This window comes from Entelurus aequoreus, linkage group LG03 (genome assembly GCF_033978785.1).
Source record: "Entelurus aequoreus isolate RoL-2023_Sb linkage group LG03, RoL_Eaeq_v1.1, whole genome shotgun sequence".
Lineage (NCBI taxonomy): Eukaryota > Metazoa > Chordata > Actinopteri > Syngnathiformes > Syngnathidae > Entelurus > Entelurus aequoreus.
The window spans coordinates 664,809-678,300 of record NC_084733.1 but is presented as its reverse complement, the minus strand read 5'-3'; the positions used below and the strand labels follow the sequence as shown (position 1 = coordinate 678,300).

Below are 13,492 nucleotides of genomic sequence, written 5' to 3'. Positions count from 1 at the left end.
TCAATGTTGAGGGAAGACACGGAAGTAGAGCGACGTGAGGTGAGGTGAGGTGAGGTGAGGTGAGGTGAGGTGAGGTGAGGTGAGGTGAGGTGAGGTGAGGTGAGGTGAGGTGAGGTGAGGTGAGGTGAGGTGAGGTGAGGTGAGGTGAGGTGAGGTGAGGTGAGGTGAGGTGAGGTGAGGTGAGGTGAGGTGAGGTGAGGTGAGGTGAGGTGAGGTGAGGCACCTGCAGCCTGCAGCAGTAGCTAGTAGCGGCCATCAGATCCCACACTTCACACTGCGTGGCCGAGCCGCAGTAGATGACCTCCAGGGGCTCGTCTTCACGCCCCCACTCCAGGCGGTACTCCGAGATGTCGCTGCCGGATCCTTCTGGACTCTGGATGAGGCAAACACATTTGTGGTGGCAGCACCCCCTATGGCATCTACTCAACATCAATATTACTATTTGTGGTGGCAGCACCCACTATGGCATCTATTCAACATCAATATTACTATTTGTGGTGGCAGCACCCACTATGGCATCTACTCAACATCAATATTACTATTTGTGGTGGCAGCACCCCCTATGGCATCTACTCAACATCAATATTACTATTTGTGGTGGCAGCACCCACTATGGCATCTACTCAACATCAATATTACTATTTGTGGTGGCAGCACCCCCTATGGCATCTACTCAACATCAATATTACTATTTGTGGTGGCAGCACCCCCTATGGCCTCTACTCAACATCAATATTACTAGACGTACTGTAGAGGATCTCATTAAAAAAAATGTAAATCCATATTGGGGCTTATAAAATGAAGCAGCTAATTTATACATGTATATATATACAGGTATATATATATATATATATATATATATATATATATATATATATATATATATATATATATATATGTCTTAATTAGATTATCCAAAAAAATAGTGCTCGATACCGTGTTAGAGCGTAATATGTATGTGTGGGGAAAAATCACAAGACTATTTCATCTCTACAGGCCTGTTTCATGAGGGGTTTCCTCAATCATCAGGAGAAAAAAATCTCCTGATATATATATATATATATATATATATATATATATATATATGTATGTGTGGGAAAAAAATCACAAGACTATTTAATCTCTACAGGCCTTTTTCATGAGGGGTTTCCTCAATCATCAGGAGATTTTCTGATGATTGAGTAATATATACTTTATATGTATACAGTATAAATGTATTATAAATAGCCTTAGAACACAAAAGTTGTGAATAATACATACTTTTTAAAGTCACACACAAGAAGTCTGCTGATTGGTCCGCAGAGAACTTTCCGTGCGTAAAAATCTTCGCAAATCAGGCAAATTGAAGAAATATTTAGAATTAGGATGTAAAGATTTTAGAATTTGTCACATGTGATGCAGCTAGCGCCATCCCAGCTAGAGGCTTAACTCAATGGTTTACAATTTCAATCAGGAGCTGTCAGTAAAACATGAAATGCTCCTCACCTCCCAGGTAAGTGAGATGCAGGTGTTGCTGGTGAGAGAGATGAGTGGCGCCCCACACTGGCCAGGAGGACCTGCTGCAGTCGTCACCTCGGTTGGCTCAGAGTAATCGCCAAACTGAAAGCACGCACACACACACACACACACACACACACACACACACACACACACACACACACACACACACACACACACACACACACACACACACACACACACACACACACACACACACACACACACACACACACACACACACACACAGACACACACGCACACCTTTAATAATGCTGTAATATTATGTATGTTACATTAGTATGGCAGTTCCTCACCCCAGCATCGTTGGCCGCCCTCAGTCTGAAGCTGTATGTGGCCCCGGGTAGCAGACTACCCACAGTGCATTGCAGCTCCGATCCCTGGAACACTTGGGCTGCTTTGGCGTCGCCCTCGCTCATCTCCAGGTTGAACATCAAGGCCTCGCACAAGGGCTCAGAGGCAGGAGCGTCTGACAAGACACGTTTATAACGAATATAATAATCCACCAAGGCAGGGTTTTTAGACGTTTGTATAAATATACAATAAAAAAACAAACATTAATACATTTAAAATGATTAGACATGCTAGTTATTAATATTAATGCTCATTGAACGATGATATACTAAAAAGTTGTAATTTCTTAATTGTTTTCCATATTTTTTTAATCAAACCCACATTTAATATGATGCATTGTTTTTGTAATACATAAATACATTTTTTCTGATTAGTTTGTGTGCAAAATAAGACATTTATCATATTTAATATTTGCATATCTTCCTGACACAATTGTGGGCCAGGATTCAAACCGAGGGAGCATGATTGCAGACTAACACTGAGCGCCACCAGAGACATTGGAATTATCCATCCATCCATTTTCTACTGCTTGTCCCTTTCAGGGTCGCAGGGGGTGCTGGAGCCTATACATAATCTTATTAGAGACGTTATTATTATATATATTCTTATTAGAGACGTTATTATTATACATATTCTTATTAGAGACGTTATTATTATATATAATCTTATTAGAGACGTTATTATTATACATATTCTTATTAGAGACGTTATTATTATATATAATCTTATTAGAGACGTTATTATTATATATATTCTTATTAGAGACATTATTATTACATATATTCTTATTAGAGACATTATTATTATATCTATATTCTTATTAGAGACGTTATTATTATATATAATCTTATTAGAGACGTTATTATTATATATAATCTTATTAGAGACGTTATTATTATATATATTCTTATTAGAGACGTTATTATTACATATATTCTTATTAGAGACATTATTATTATATCTATATTCTTATTAGAGACGTTATTATTATATATAATCTTATTAGAGACGTTATTATTATATATATTCTTATTAGAGACGATATTATATATATTTTTTATTAGAGACGTTATTATTATATATATTCTTATTAGAGACGATATTATTATATATATTTTTTATTAGAGATGTTATTATTATACATATTCTTATTAGAGATGTTATTATTATTATATACAAGTTTAGACACACCTTCTCATTCAATGCAATGTTTTCTTTATTTTCATGACTATTTACTATTGACTATTTACATTGTAGATTGTCACATCCAAAGTATGAATGAACACATGTGGAGTTATGTACTTAACAAAAAAAGGTGAAATAACTGAAAACATGTTTTTTATATTCTAGTTTCTTCAAAATAGCCACCTGCTCAGTGGCCTAGTGGTTAGAGTGTCCACCCTGAGATGGGTAGGTTGTGAGTTCAAACCCCGGCCGAGTCATACCAAAGACTATAAAAATGGGAGCCATTACCTCCCTGCTTGGCACTCAACATCAAGGCTTGGAATCGGGGGTTAAATCACCAACAATGATTGTCGGGCGCGGCCACCGCTGCTGCTCACTGCTCCCCTCACCTCCCAGGGGGTGAACAAGGGTGATGTGTCAAATGCAGAGGACACATTTCACCACACCTAGTGTGTGTGTGTGTGTGTGTGACAATCATTGCTACTTTAACTTGAACGTTGCTCTGATTACTGCTTTGCACACTCCTGGCATTCTCTCCATGAGCTTCAAGAGGTAGTCACCTGAAATACTTCACAGGTGTGCTTGACGCTCATTAATTACATTTGAAATGAAATACAGAAACGTTTGATGAAAATAACACTTGTATTAATGGTTTTATAAGTTGGTTGTTGCCTTCCTCCAAAGAAGGATGGCATCAAACACTATCAGAAGGATGGCATCAAACACTATCAGAAGGATGGCATCAAACATTATCAGAAGGATGGCATCAAACACTATCAGAAGGATGGCATCAAACACTATCAGAAGGATGGCATCAAACACTATCAGAAGGATGGCATCAAACACTATCAGAAGGATGGCATCAAACACTATCAGAAGGATGGCATCAAACACTATCAGAAGGATGGCATCAAACACTATCGGAAGGATGGCATCAAACACTATCGGAAGGATGGCATCAAACACTATCAGAAGGATGGCATCAAACACTATCAGAAGGATGGCATCAAACACTATCGGAAGGATGGCATCAAACACTATCAGAAGGATGGCATCAAACACTATCAGAAGGATGGCATCAAACACTATCAGTAAGGATGGCATCAAACACTATCAGAAGGATGGCATCAAACACTATCAGAAGGATGGCATCAAACACTATCAGAAGGATGGCATCAAACACTATCAGAAGGATGGCATCAAACACTATCAGAAGGATGGCATCAAACACTATCAGAAGGATGGCATCAAACACTATCAGAAGGATGGCATCAAACACTATCAGAAGGATGGCATCAAACACTATCAGAAGGATGGCATCAAACACTATCAGAAGGATGGCATCAAACACTATCAGAAGGATGGCATCAAACACTATCAGTAAGGATGGCATCAAACACTATCAGAAGGATGGCATCAAACACTATCAGTAAGGATTCAATGCTGAGTAAATAAATAGTATTTACATCCAACTGAGGCCAGTGGTAAATACGGTACATACCAGTTGCGTCCATAGCGTCCGCATGAAATGACTTCCCTTCTTTATAACTTGCGTACGTATGTCACACGGTTTGGTGAATCAAACACATCAAACATTCTCACTTGTATCAATGCCATAAAGACAAATACATCATCATCAGTGATTTTTGAAAGACGTACTCATACCATTCTGATATCAGTCTTTCAAAAATGTAGTGGTGGTGTCTTTACCTTTGACAATCATTGTGATGTTGACATTTTACAAAACATCTCCCAAATAACTCTCTGCTTTTGGAACCTGAGAAGGTCCCAACAGTGCCAAGGGGAAACTTACAGGTTGAGCTTGTTTCCATTCTTTTCTGTCCGCCATTTTACTCACTACTCCTCTTCTTCTTCTTTGGTGTTTTTTGACAGAGGGCCCCATGCGCAAAATACCAGGAGCTCTGGCGGCCTTAAAATAGACTCAGCAGCACCACCTGCTGTTGTGGAGGGCCAATTAAGTGCGTGGAATTTTACTGGCAAATATTACTGACAAAGGTTTAACCTTGAAGAACATTGTTTTTATACTTGAAATGTTTTTTTTGAATTGAAGAAAATTGTTTTTTTCCCTGCAGATAATTATTTTGTTATTTCACTTTAGAAGAAATTAATTGTTCTACTTGCAAATTGTTTTTTTAATTGAAGAAAATTGTTTATATACTTGCGAATAGTATTTTTACTCGCAAAAAATAATTGTTATACTTGCAAATCGTTTTCTTAATTGAAGAAAATTGTTTACATTCTTGCCAATTGTATTTTTGACTTGCAGAAAATTATTTTTGTACTTGCGAATTGTATTTTAATTGAAGACATTTTTTATACACTAGCAAATCGTTTTTTTTGGGTTTTTTTATCGTTTTTTTTATTAATCAGTCCAACAAAATAATACACAATAATACCATAATAATACAATTCCAACTCCAAAACCAAACCCGGCCCTGCAACACTCCAAAAGTAGCCAAACAACATCGCAGCCATTTATAAAAAATGACATGTAAACATTTTAAAAATGAAAAATACAATAGTTTGTGAATCATATTTTTAATTGAAGAACTTTTTTTTTTTACCTGCAGAAAATAATTTTTATACTTGTGAATCATTTTTTATTTAAAAAAAATATTTTTTTATACTTGTGAATAATTTTTTTAATGGAAAAACGAATATATGTATAATTGCAAATTTTTTTTTTCATTGAAGAAAATTATTTTTCTACTTGCAAATTGTTTTCTTAATTGAAGAAAATGGTTTGTATACTTGTAAATCGTTTTTTTTACATGCAAAAAATATTTTTTCTACTTGTGAATCGTTTTTTTTTAATTGAACAAAATTGTTTTTATACTTGCGAATTGTTTTTTTTTACTTGCAGAAAATTATTGTTATACTCGCAAATCATTTTTTATTTAAAGAAAACTGTTTTTATACTTGTGAATAATTTTTTTTAATGGAAAAAAATAGTTTTATAATTGAAAACAGTTATTTTAATTGAAGAAAATTATTTTCTACTTGCAAATTGTTTTTTTAATTGAAGAAAATTGTTTGTACACTTGCAAAAAATTATTGTTATACTTGTGAATCGTTTTTTTAATTGAAGATAATTATTTTTATACTTGTGAATATTTTGGAATGGAAGAAATATGTTTTTATACTTGCATATCATTTTTTTACTTGCAGAAAACATATACTTGTGAATGTTTTTTTTAATGGAAGAACATCTTTTTTTCCAGCCCACCTGAGAGGGATAAGCAGTAGAAAATGGATGGATGTATGCATCCAACTTGCGAATGGTTGGGCGTGAGTAAAAACATTGTTGTCAGTAATTTCCCTCCATATTTGGCCTTTAGCACAAACAAGCTTGTTTCCAGTTCAAATAAGGGTGGAAAGCCATTATGGGTGACCTTAACTTGTGGTTAATTGTGGCAATCAGACCAAAGTGGTGAAAAAAAGAATGAAACACAAGCGCTTTCCGGCCGTTGCATGCTGGGAAAAATGCGGCTGCCAACATCCAGCAGCGGCGCTGTGCTCTAAGGGGACCATGACGACAACACCAGGCTGCTAAATTAGACCTCCATTAAGGCTGAAGCGCTCTGATTAGAGCAGGCGGGGTAAACACGGCAGGCAGCCAGAGGGCGATTAAGGCAGCACTAAAGCAGCAAAAAGATATAATAATAGATAAATACATCCACATACCCCATTCCAACTGCACCTCCTTGTGTTTGGCTTTACCCACAATCCTCGGCGGCTGGCAGGGCCCCGGCGGCACGCTTAAAGTGCGGACTGGAACGCTCGTGGCGCACTTGAGGAGAGGATGAGGTCACGGTGAAGCTCTGTATGCGCTATAAACGTCAAGGAGCCAAGGACTACCTGACTGTGTCCCCCGGTGGTGATGCTGCACACCCGCAGGTTGTACACGCTGCCCGCTGACAGCCGCTCGCACACACACTCTGTTGATGGGCCGCTGTACGCCACTTCCCATTGGCTCGCTGCACACACACACACACACACACACACACACACACACACACACACACACACACACACACACACACACACACACACACACAATTTTAAAAAATCATGGGGACATCAGCTTACCTCATTTTTCTTGTGCCGCAAATGAGCAAAATGATGAGTATTTAGGTTTTGATGGGTTTTTGTGTTCACATTTTTAAGCTTCAGTGTTTATCGTTAGCTTTAAAGACAAAATACGTCCATTCTCCCTCTTTAGTCTTCACACTGTTTCTACTTGCAAGTTGCTGTGTGTGTGTGTGTGTGTGTGTGTTGACTAACATGAGCCGCGGCTTGTAGGCCAGCATTGTGCGCACATCATGTCCAGGAAAATAAATAAATAAATACAAATAATAATACAAAATATATATATATGTCTTAATTAGATTATCCAAAAAAAATAGTGCTCGATACCGTGGTAGAGCGTAATATGTATGTTTGGGGAAAAAATGACAAGACTATTTCATCTCTACAGGCCTGTTTCATGAGGGGTTTCCTCAATCCTCAGGAGATTTTAATCTATTTTAATTCAATTTAAAATCTCCTGAGGATTGAGGAAACCCCTCATGAAACAGGCCTGTAGAGATTAAATAGTCTTGTCCTTTTTTCCCTACACATACATATATATATATACATATATATAAAAATATATATAACATACACTACCGTTCAAAAGTTTGGGGTCACCCAAACAATTTAGTGGAATATCCTTCATTTGTAAGAACAAGAATAGACTGTGGAGTTTCAGATGAAAGTTCTCTTTTTCTGGCCATTTTGAGCGTTTAATCGACCCCACAAATGTGATGCTCCAGAAAGTCAATCTGCTCAAAGGAAGGTCAGTTTTGTAGCTTCTGTAAGGAGCTAAAGTGTTTTCAGATGTGTGAACATGATTGCACAAGGGTTTTCTAATCATCAATTAGCCTTTTGAGCCAATGAGCAAACACATTGTACCATTAGAACACTGGAGTGATAGTTGCTGGAAATGGGCCTCTATACACCTATGTAGATATTGCACCAAAAAGCAGACATTTGCAGCTAGAATAGTCATTTACCACATTAGCAATGTATAGAGTGTATTTCTTTCAAGTTAAGACTAGTTTAAAGTTATCTTCAATGAAAAGTACAGTGCTTTTCCTTCAAAAATAAGGACATTTACATGTGACCCCAAACTTTTGAACGCTAGTGTATATATATACACACACCCACACACATATAAACATATATTAAATGATTATTACTTTTTCTTTACCTTCTGCCTATGTTTACATACTTCATACCATATTTTACTAATGTTTACCTATTATATTTTTTTATTATTAGTTTTTAATTGACCTACTTGTTACCTTCTTCTGCCTATGTTTACCTACTTTATACCAAGTTTGACTAATGTTTAGCTATTATTTATATTTATTTATTTGATTGTTTACTTTCTTCTGCCTATGTTACCTACTTTATACCATGTTTAACTTGTTTACCTATTCTTTATATTTATTTTGTTTATTTCAATTGTTACTTTTTTGTTGGTTTACCTACTTGTTTACTTTCTTCTGCCTATGTTTACCAACTTTATGCCATGTTTACTTATGTTAACCTATTCTTTACATTTATTTGATTTATTTTGATGATTACTTTTTGTTTGTTTACCTACTTGTTTACTTTCTCCTGCCTATGTTAACCTACTTTATACCATATTTTACTGACGTTTACCTATTCTATTTTACGTATTATTTGTTTTTTAATTGACCTACTTGTTACCTTCTTCTGCCTGTTCACCTGCTTTATACCATCTTTTACAAATGTTTACCTATTCTTTATATTTATTCATTTGATAATATGTTTTTGTTTACCTACTTGTTTACCTTCTTCTGCCTATGTTACCTACTTTATACCATGGTTTACTTATGTTTGCCTATTCTTTATATTTATTTAAATGATTACTTTTTTGTTTGTTTACCTACTTGTTTACTTTATTCTGCCTATGTTTACCAACTTCATAACATGTTTTACTTATGTTTACATATTCTTTACATTTATTTTGTTTATTCTAATTATTACTTTTTGCTTGTTTACCAACTTGTTGACTTTTTTCTGCCTATGTTTACCAATGTTTTTGTTTACCTAGTCCTTTTATTAATTTTAAATAATTATTATTTTTGTTTGTTTACCTACACGTTTATTTTCTTCTGTCTATGTTTACCAACTTTATACCAAATTGTACTTGTTTACCTACTCTTTTTATTTATTTATTTTAATGATACATTTTGTTTACCTTCTTCTGCCTATGTTAACCTATTTCATACTATATGTTGCTTCTGTTTACGTATTCTATTTATTTTTTCCTAAATGCTTTTTTTTTAGTTAAAAAAAAACCACCAAAAAAAGATTTGGAGTGATTTGAAGCCCAATGTGTTGATAGATTTAGTGAAAAAAGTGTACATGATTGAAGTGTTTATAAGACGAGCCTGAAAAGCAGAAGATGGGCGCCTGGGACTGTTAAGGGTTCTAGTTTAGTTCCAGATAAGTGGGCTTGAATTAAAAGCCTCTGCTTTCATTTGCTGCCATTAAGACAAAGAAGAGAACATTGGATTTCCTGCAGGCAGACATTAGCCAATGAAATGGACAGGACAAGATGAACTGTGCAATAAAAGAACATACCTTGTGAACAGCCCTCGCAGATCTCCAGCAAATACGTGAGCGCGTCTGAACCGCCGTCGTCCTGAGGCGGATCTGATGGGGGAGAAGCTTTTTTTCATCAGGAAGATCAATGATTCCACGCTGAACTTCAATAAACATGTTTGTGTGAGCGTGGCGGGCGCGTGACCAGGACGCTCACCCCATGTGACCGTGAGGGTGCAGGGTGTGGACGCCACCACGCAGGGCGCGGACGGCGGTCCTGGCTTGTCCGGGTTGGTGGTGCAGACCAGAACCTCGCTGGGACTGCTCTTGCCTTCCATGTTGGATGTGATGAGCTGCAGGCGCACAAGAAGACACTTTCAAGATTAGGAATATGTCACAATTCCTGGAGTGTCAATATTCATCATTTGTCATACTTCTTGCACACCACCAAATACAAACTGAAACAAGGCGAGTATTTCCCGGACTAGAAGGCGCACTTAGAATCCTTCCATTTTCTCAAAACTCCACAGTGCGCCTTAACATTTTGGTTGTGCTTACCCACCTCCAAGCAATTTCATTTGGTACATGGTGTAATGACAAGTGTGACCACTAGATCATGGCATTAAAACTAAAAAATAACTTCAGATTGTTTTCTTTGTCTTACTTTGGCCAAAAACTGAACAAACACATTCTGAAAATATTACAATAAAAATATAGAAAAAAATACAAATATAAAAATATAAAGTTTAGATCCATGAAGTAAAGAAGAAAGTGAATGAATGTTTATAACTGAATACATTTACATATGCATAAACAATGGTTTTCTTTTGTATTATTTTTTTTTCATGAATGAAGTAACGTTTATGACAACCTTTTACCAAAACACAATATAGAATGTGAGATATAACAGGATCACGTACAACACAATATAGAATGTGAGATATAACAGGATAATGTACAACACAATATAGAATGTGAGATATAACAGGATCATGTACAACACAATATAGAATGTGAGATATAACAGGATAATGTAAAACACAATATAGAATGTGAGATATAACAGGATAATGTACAACACAATATAGAATGTGAGATATAACAGGATAATGTACAACACAATATAGAATGTGAGATATAACAGGATAATGTACAACACAATATAGAATGTGAGATATAACAGGATAATGTACAACACAATATAGAATGTGAGATATAACAGGATCATGTACAACACAATATAGAATGTGAGATATAACAGGATAATGTAAAACACAATATAGAATGTGAGGTATAACAGGATAATGTACAACACAATATAGAATGTGAGATATAACAGGATCATGTAGAACACAATATAGAATGTGAGATATAACAGGATAATGTACAACACAATATAGAATGTGAGATATAACAGGATAATGTACAACACAATATAGAATGTGAGATATAACAGGATAATGTACAACACAATATAGAATGTGAGATATAACAGGATCATGTACAACACAATATAGAATGTGAGATATAACAGGATCATGTACAACACAATATAGAATGTGAGATATAACAGGATCATGTACAACACAATATAGAATGTGAGATATAACAGGATAATGTACAACACAATATAGAATGTGAGATATAACAGGATCATGTAGAACACAATATAGAATGTGAGATATAACAGGATAATGTACAACACAATATAGAATGTGAGATATAACAGGATCATGTACAACACAATATAGAATGTGAGATATAACAGGATAATGTAAAACACAATATAGAATGTGAGATATAACAGGATCATGTACAACACAATATAGAATGTGAGATATAACAGGATAATGTAAAACACAATATAGAATGTGAGGTATAACAGGATAATGTACAACACAATATAGAATGTGAGATATAACAGGATAATGTACAACACAATATAGAGTGTGAGATATAACAGGATAATGTACAACACAATATAGAATGTGAGATATAACAGGATAATGTAAAACACAATATAGAATGTGAGGTATAACAGGATAATGTACAACACAATATAGAATGTGAGATATAACAGGATAATGTACAACACAATATAGAATGTGAGATATAACAGGATAATGTACAACACAATATAGAATGTGAGATATAACAGGATAATGTACAACACAATATAGAATGTGAGATATAACAGGATAATGTACAACACAATATATAATGTGAGATATAACAGGATAATGTACAACACAATATAGAATGTGAGATATAACAGGATAATGTACAACACAATATAGAATGTGAGATATAACAGGATAATGTACAACACAATATAGAATGTGAGATATAACAGGATAATGTACAACACAATATAGAATGTGAGATATAACAGGATCATGTACAACACAATATAGAATGTGAGATATAACAGGATCATGTACAACACAATATAGAATGTGAGATATAACAGGATAATGTAAAACACAATATAGAATGTGAGGTATAACAGGATAATGTACAACACAATATAGAATGTGAGATATAACAGGATCATGTAGAACACAATATAGAATGTGAGATATAACAGGATAATGTACAACACAATATAGAATGTGAGATATAACAGGATAATGTACAACACAATATAGAATGTGAGATATAACAGGATAATGTACAACACAATATAGAATGTGAGATATAACAGGATCATGTACAACACAATATAGAATGTGAGATATAACAGGATCATGTACAACACAATATAGAATGTGAGATATAACAGGATCATGTACAACACAATATAGAATGTGAGATATAACAGGATAATGTACAACACAATATAGAATGTGAGATATAACAGGATCATGTAGAACACAATATAGAATGTGAGATATAACAGGATAATGTACAACACAATATAGAATGTGAGATATAACAGGATCATGTACAACACAATATAGAATGTGAGATATAACAGGATAATGTAAAACACAATATAGAATGTGAGATATAACAGGATCATGTACAACACAATATAGAATGTGAGATATAACAGGATAATGTAAAACACAATATAGAATGTGAGGTATAACAGGATAATGTACAACACAATATAGAATGTGAGATATAACAGGATAATGTACAACACAATATAGAGTGTGAGATATAACAGGATAATGTACAACACAATATAGAATGTGAGATATAACAGGATAATGTAAAACACAATATAGAATGTGAGGTATAACAGGATAATGTACAACACAATATAGAATGTGAGATATAACAGGATCATGTACAACACAATATAGAATGTGAGATATAACAGGATAATGTACAACACAATATAGAATGTGAGATATAACAGGATAATGTACAACACAATATAGAATGTGAGATATAACAGGATAATGTACAACACAATATATAATGTGAGATATAACAGGATAATGTACAACACAATATAGAATGTGAGATATAACAGGATAATGTACAACACAATATAGAATGTGAGATATAACAGGATAATGTACAACACAATATAGAATGTGAGATATAACAGGATAATGTACAACACAATATAGAATGTGAGATATAACAGGATAATGTACAACACAATATAGAATGTGAGATATAACAGGATAATGTAAAACACAATATAGAATGTGAGATATAACAGGATAATGTACAACACAATATAGAATGTGAGATATAACAGGATAATGTACAACACAATATAGAATGTGAGATATAACAGGATAATGTACAACACAATATATAATGTGAGATATAACAG

The 13,492-nt window shown here is 34.7% G+C and overlaps 1 protein-coding gene across 2 annotated transcripts in view; it reads right to left on the bottom strand.

Annotated features, from left to right (window-relative positions):
• Positions 1-13,492, bottom strand: part of fndc3ba (fibronectin type III domain containing 3Ba) — a 233,921-nt gene that overhangs the window by 34,186 nt on the left and 186,243 nt on the right. For both annotated transcript variants that reach the window (XM_062040932.1, XM_062040933.1), the window contains exons 15-21: positions 9,914-10,049; positions 9,736-9,807; positions 6,937-7,055; positions 6,763-6,868; positions 1,815-1,987; positions 1,486-1,599; positions 224-373 (exon numbers count right to left, since the gene is read on the bottom strand). In XM_062040932.1, coding sequence (XP_061896916.1) covers positions 224-373; positions 1,486-1,599; positions 1,815-1,987; positions 6,763-6,868; positions 6,937-7,055; positions 9,736-9,807; positions 9,914-10,049 — 870 coding nt within the window. The remainder of the gene's footprint in view (positions 1-223; positions 374-1,485; positions 1,600-1,814; positions 1,988-6,762; positions 6,869-6,936; positions 7,056-9,735; positions 9,808-9,913; positions 10,050-13,492) is intronic.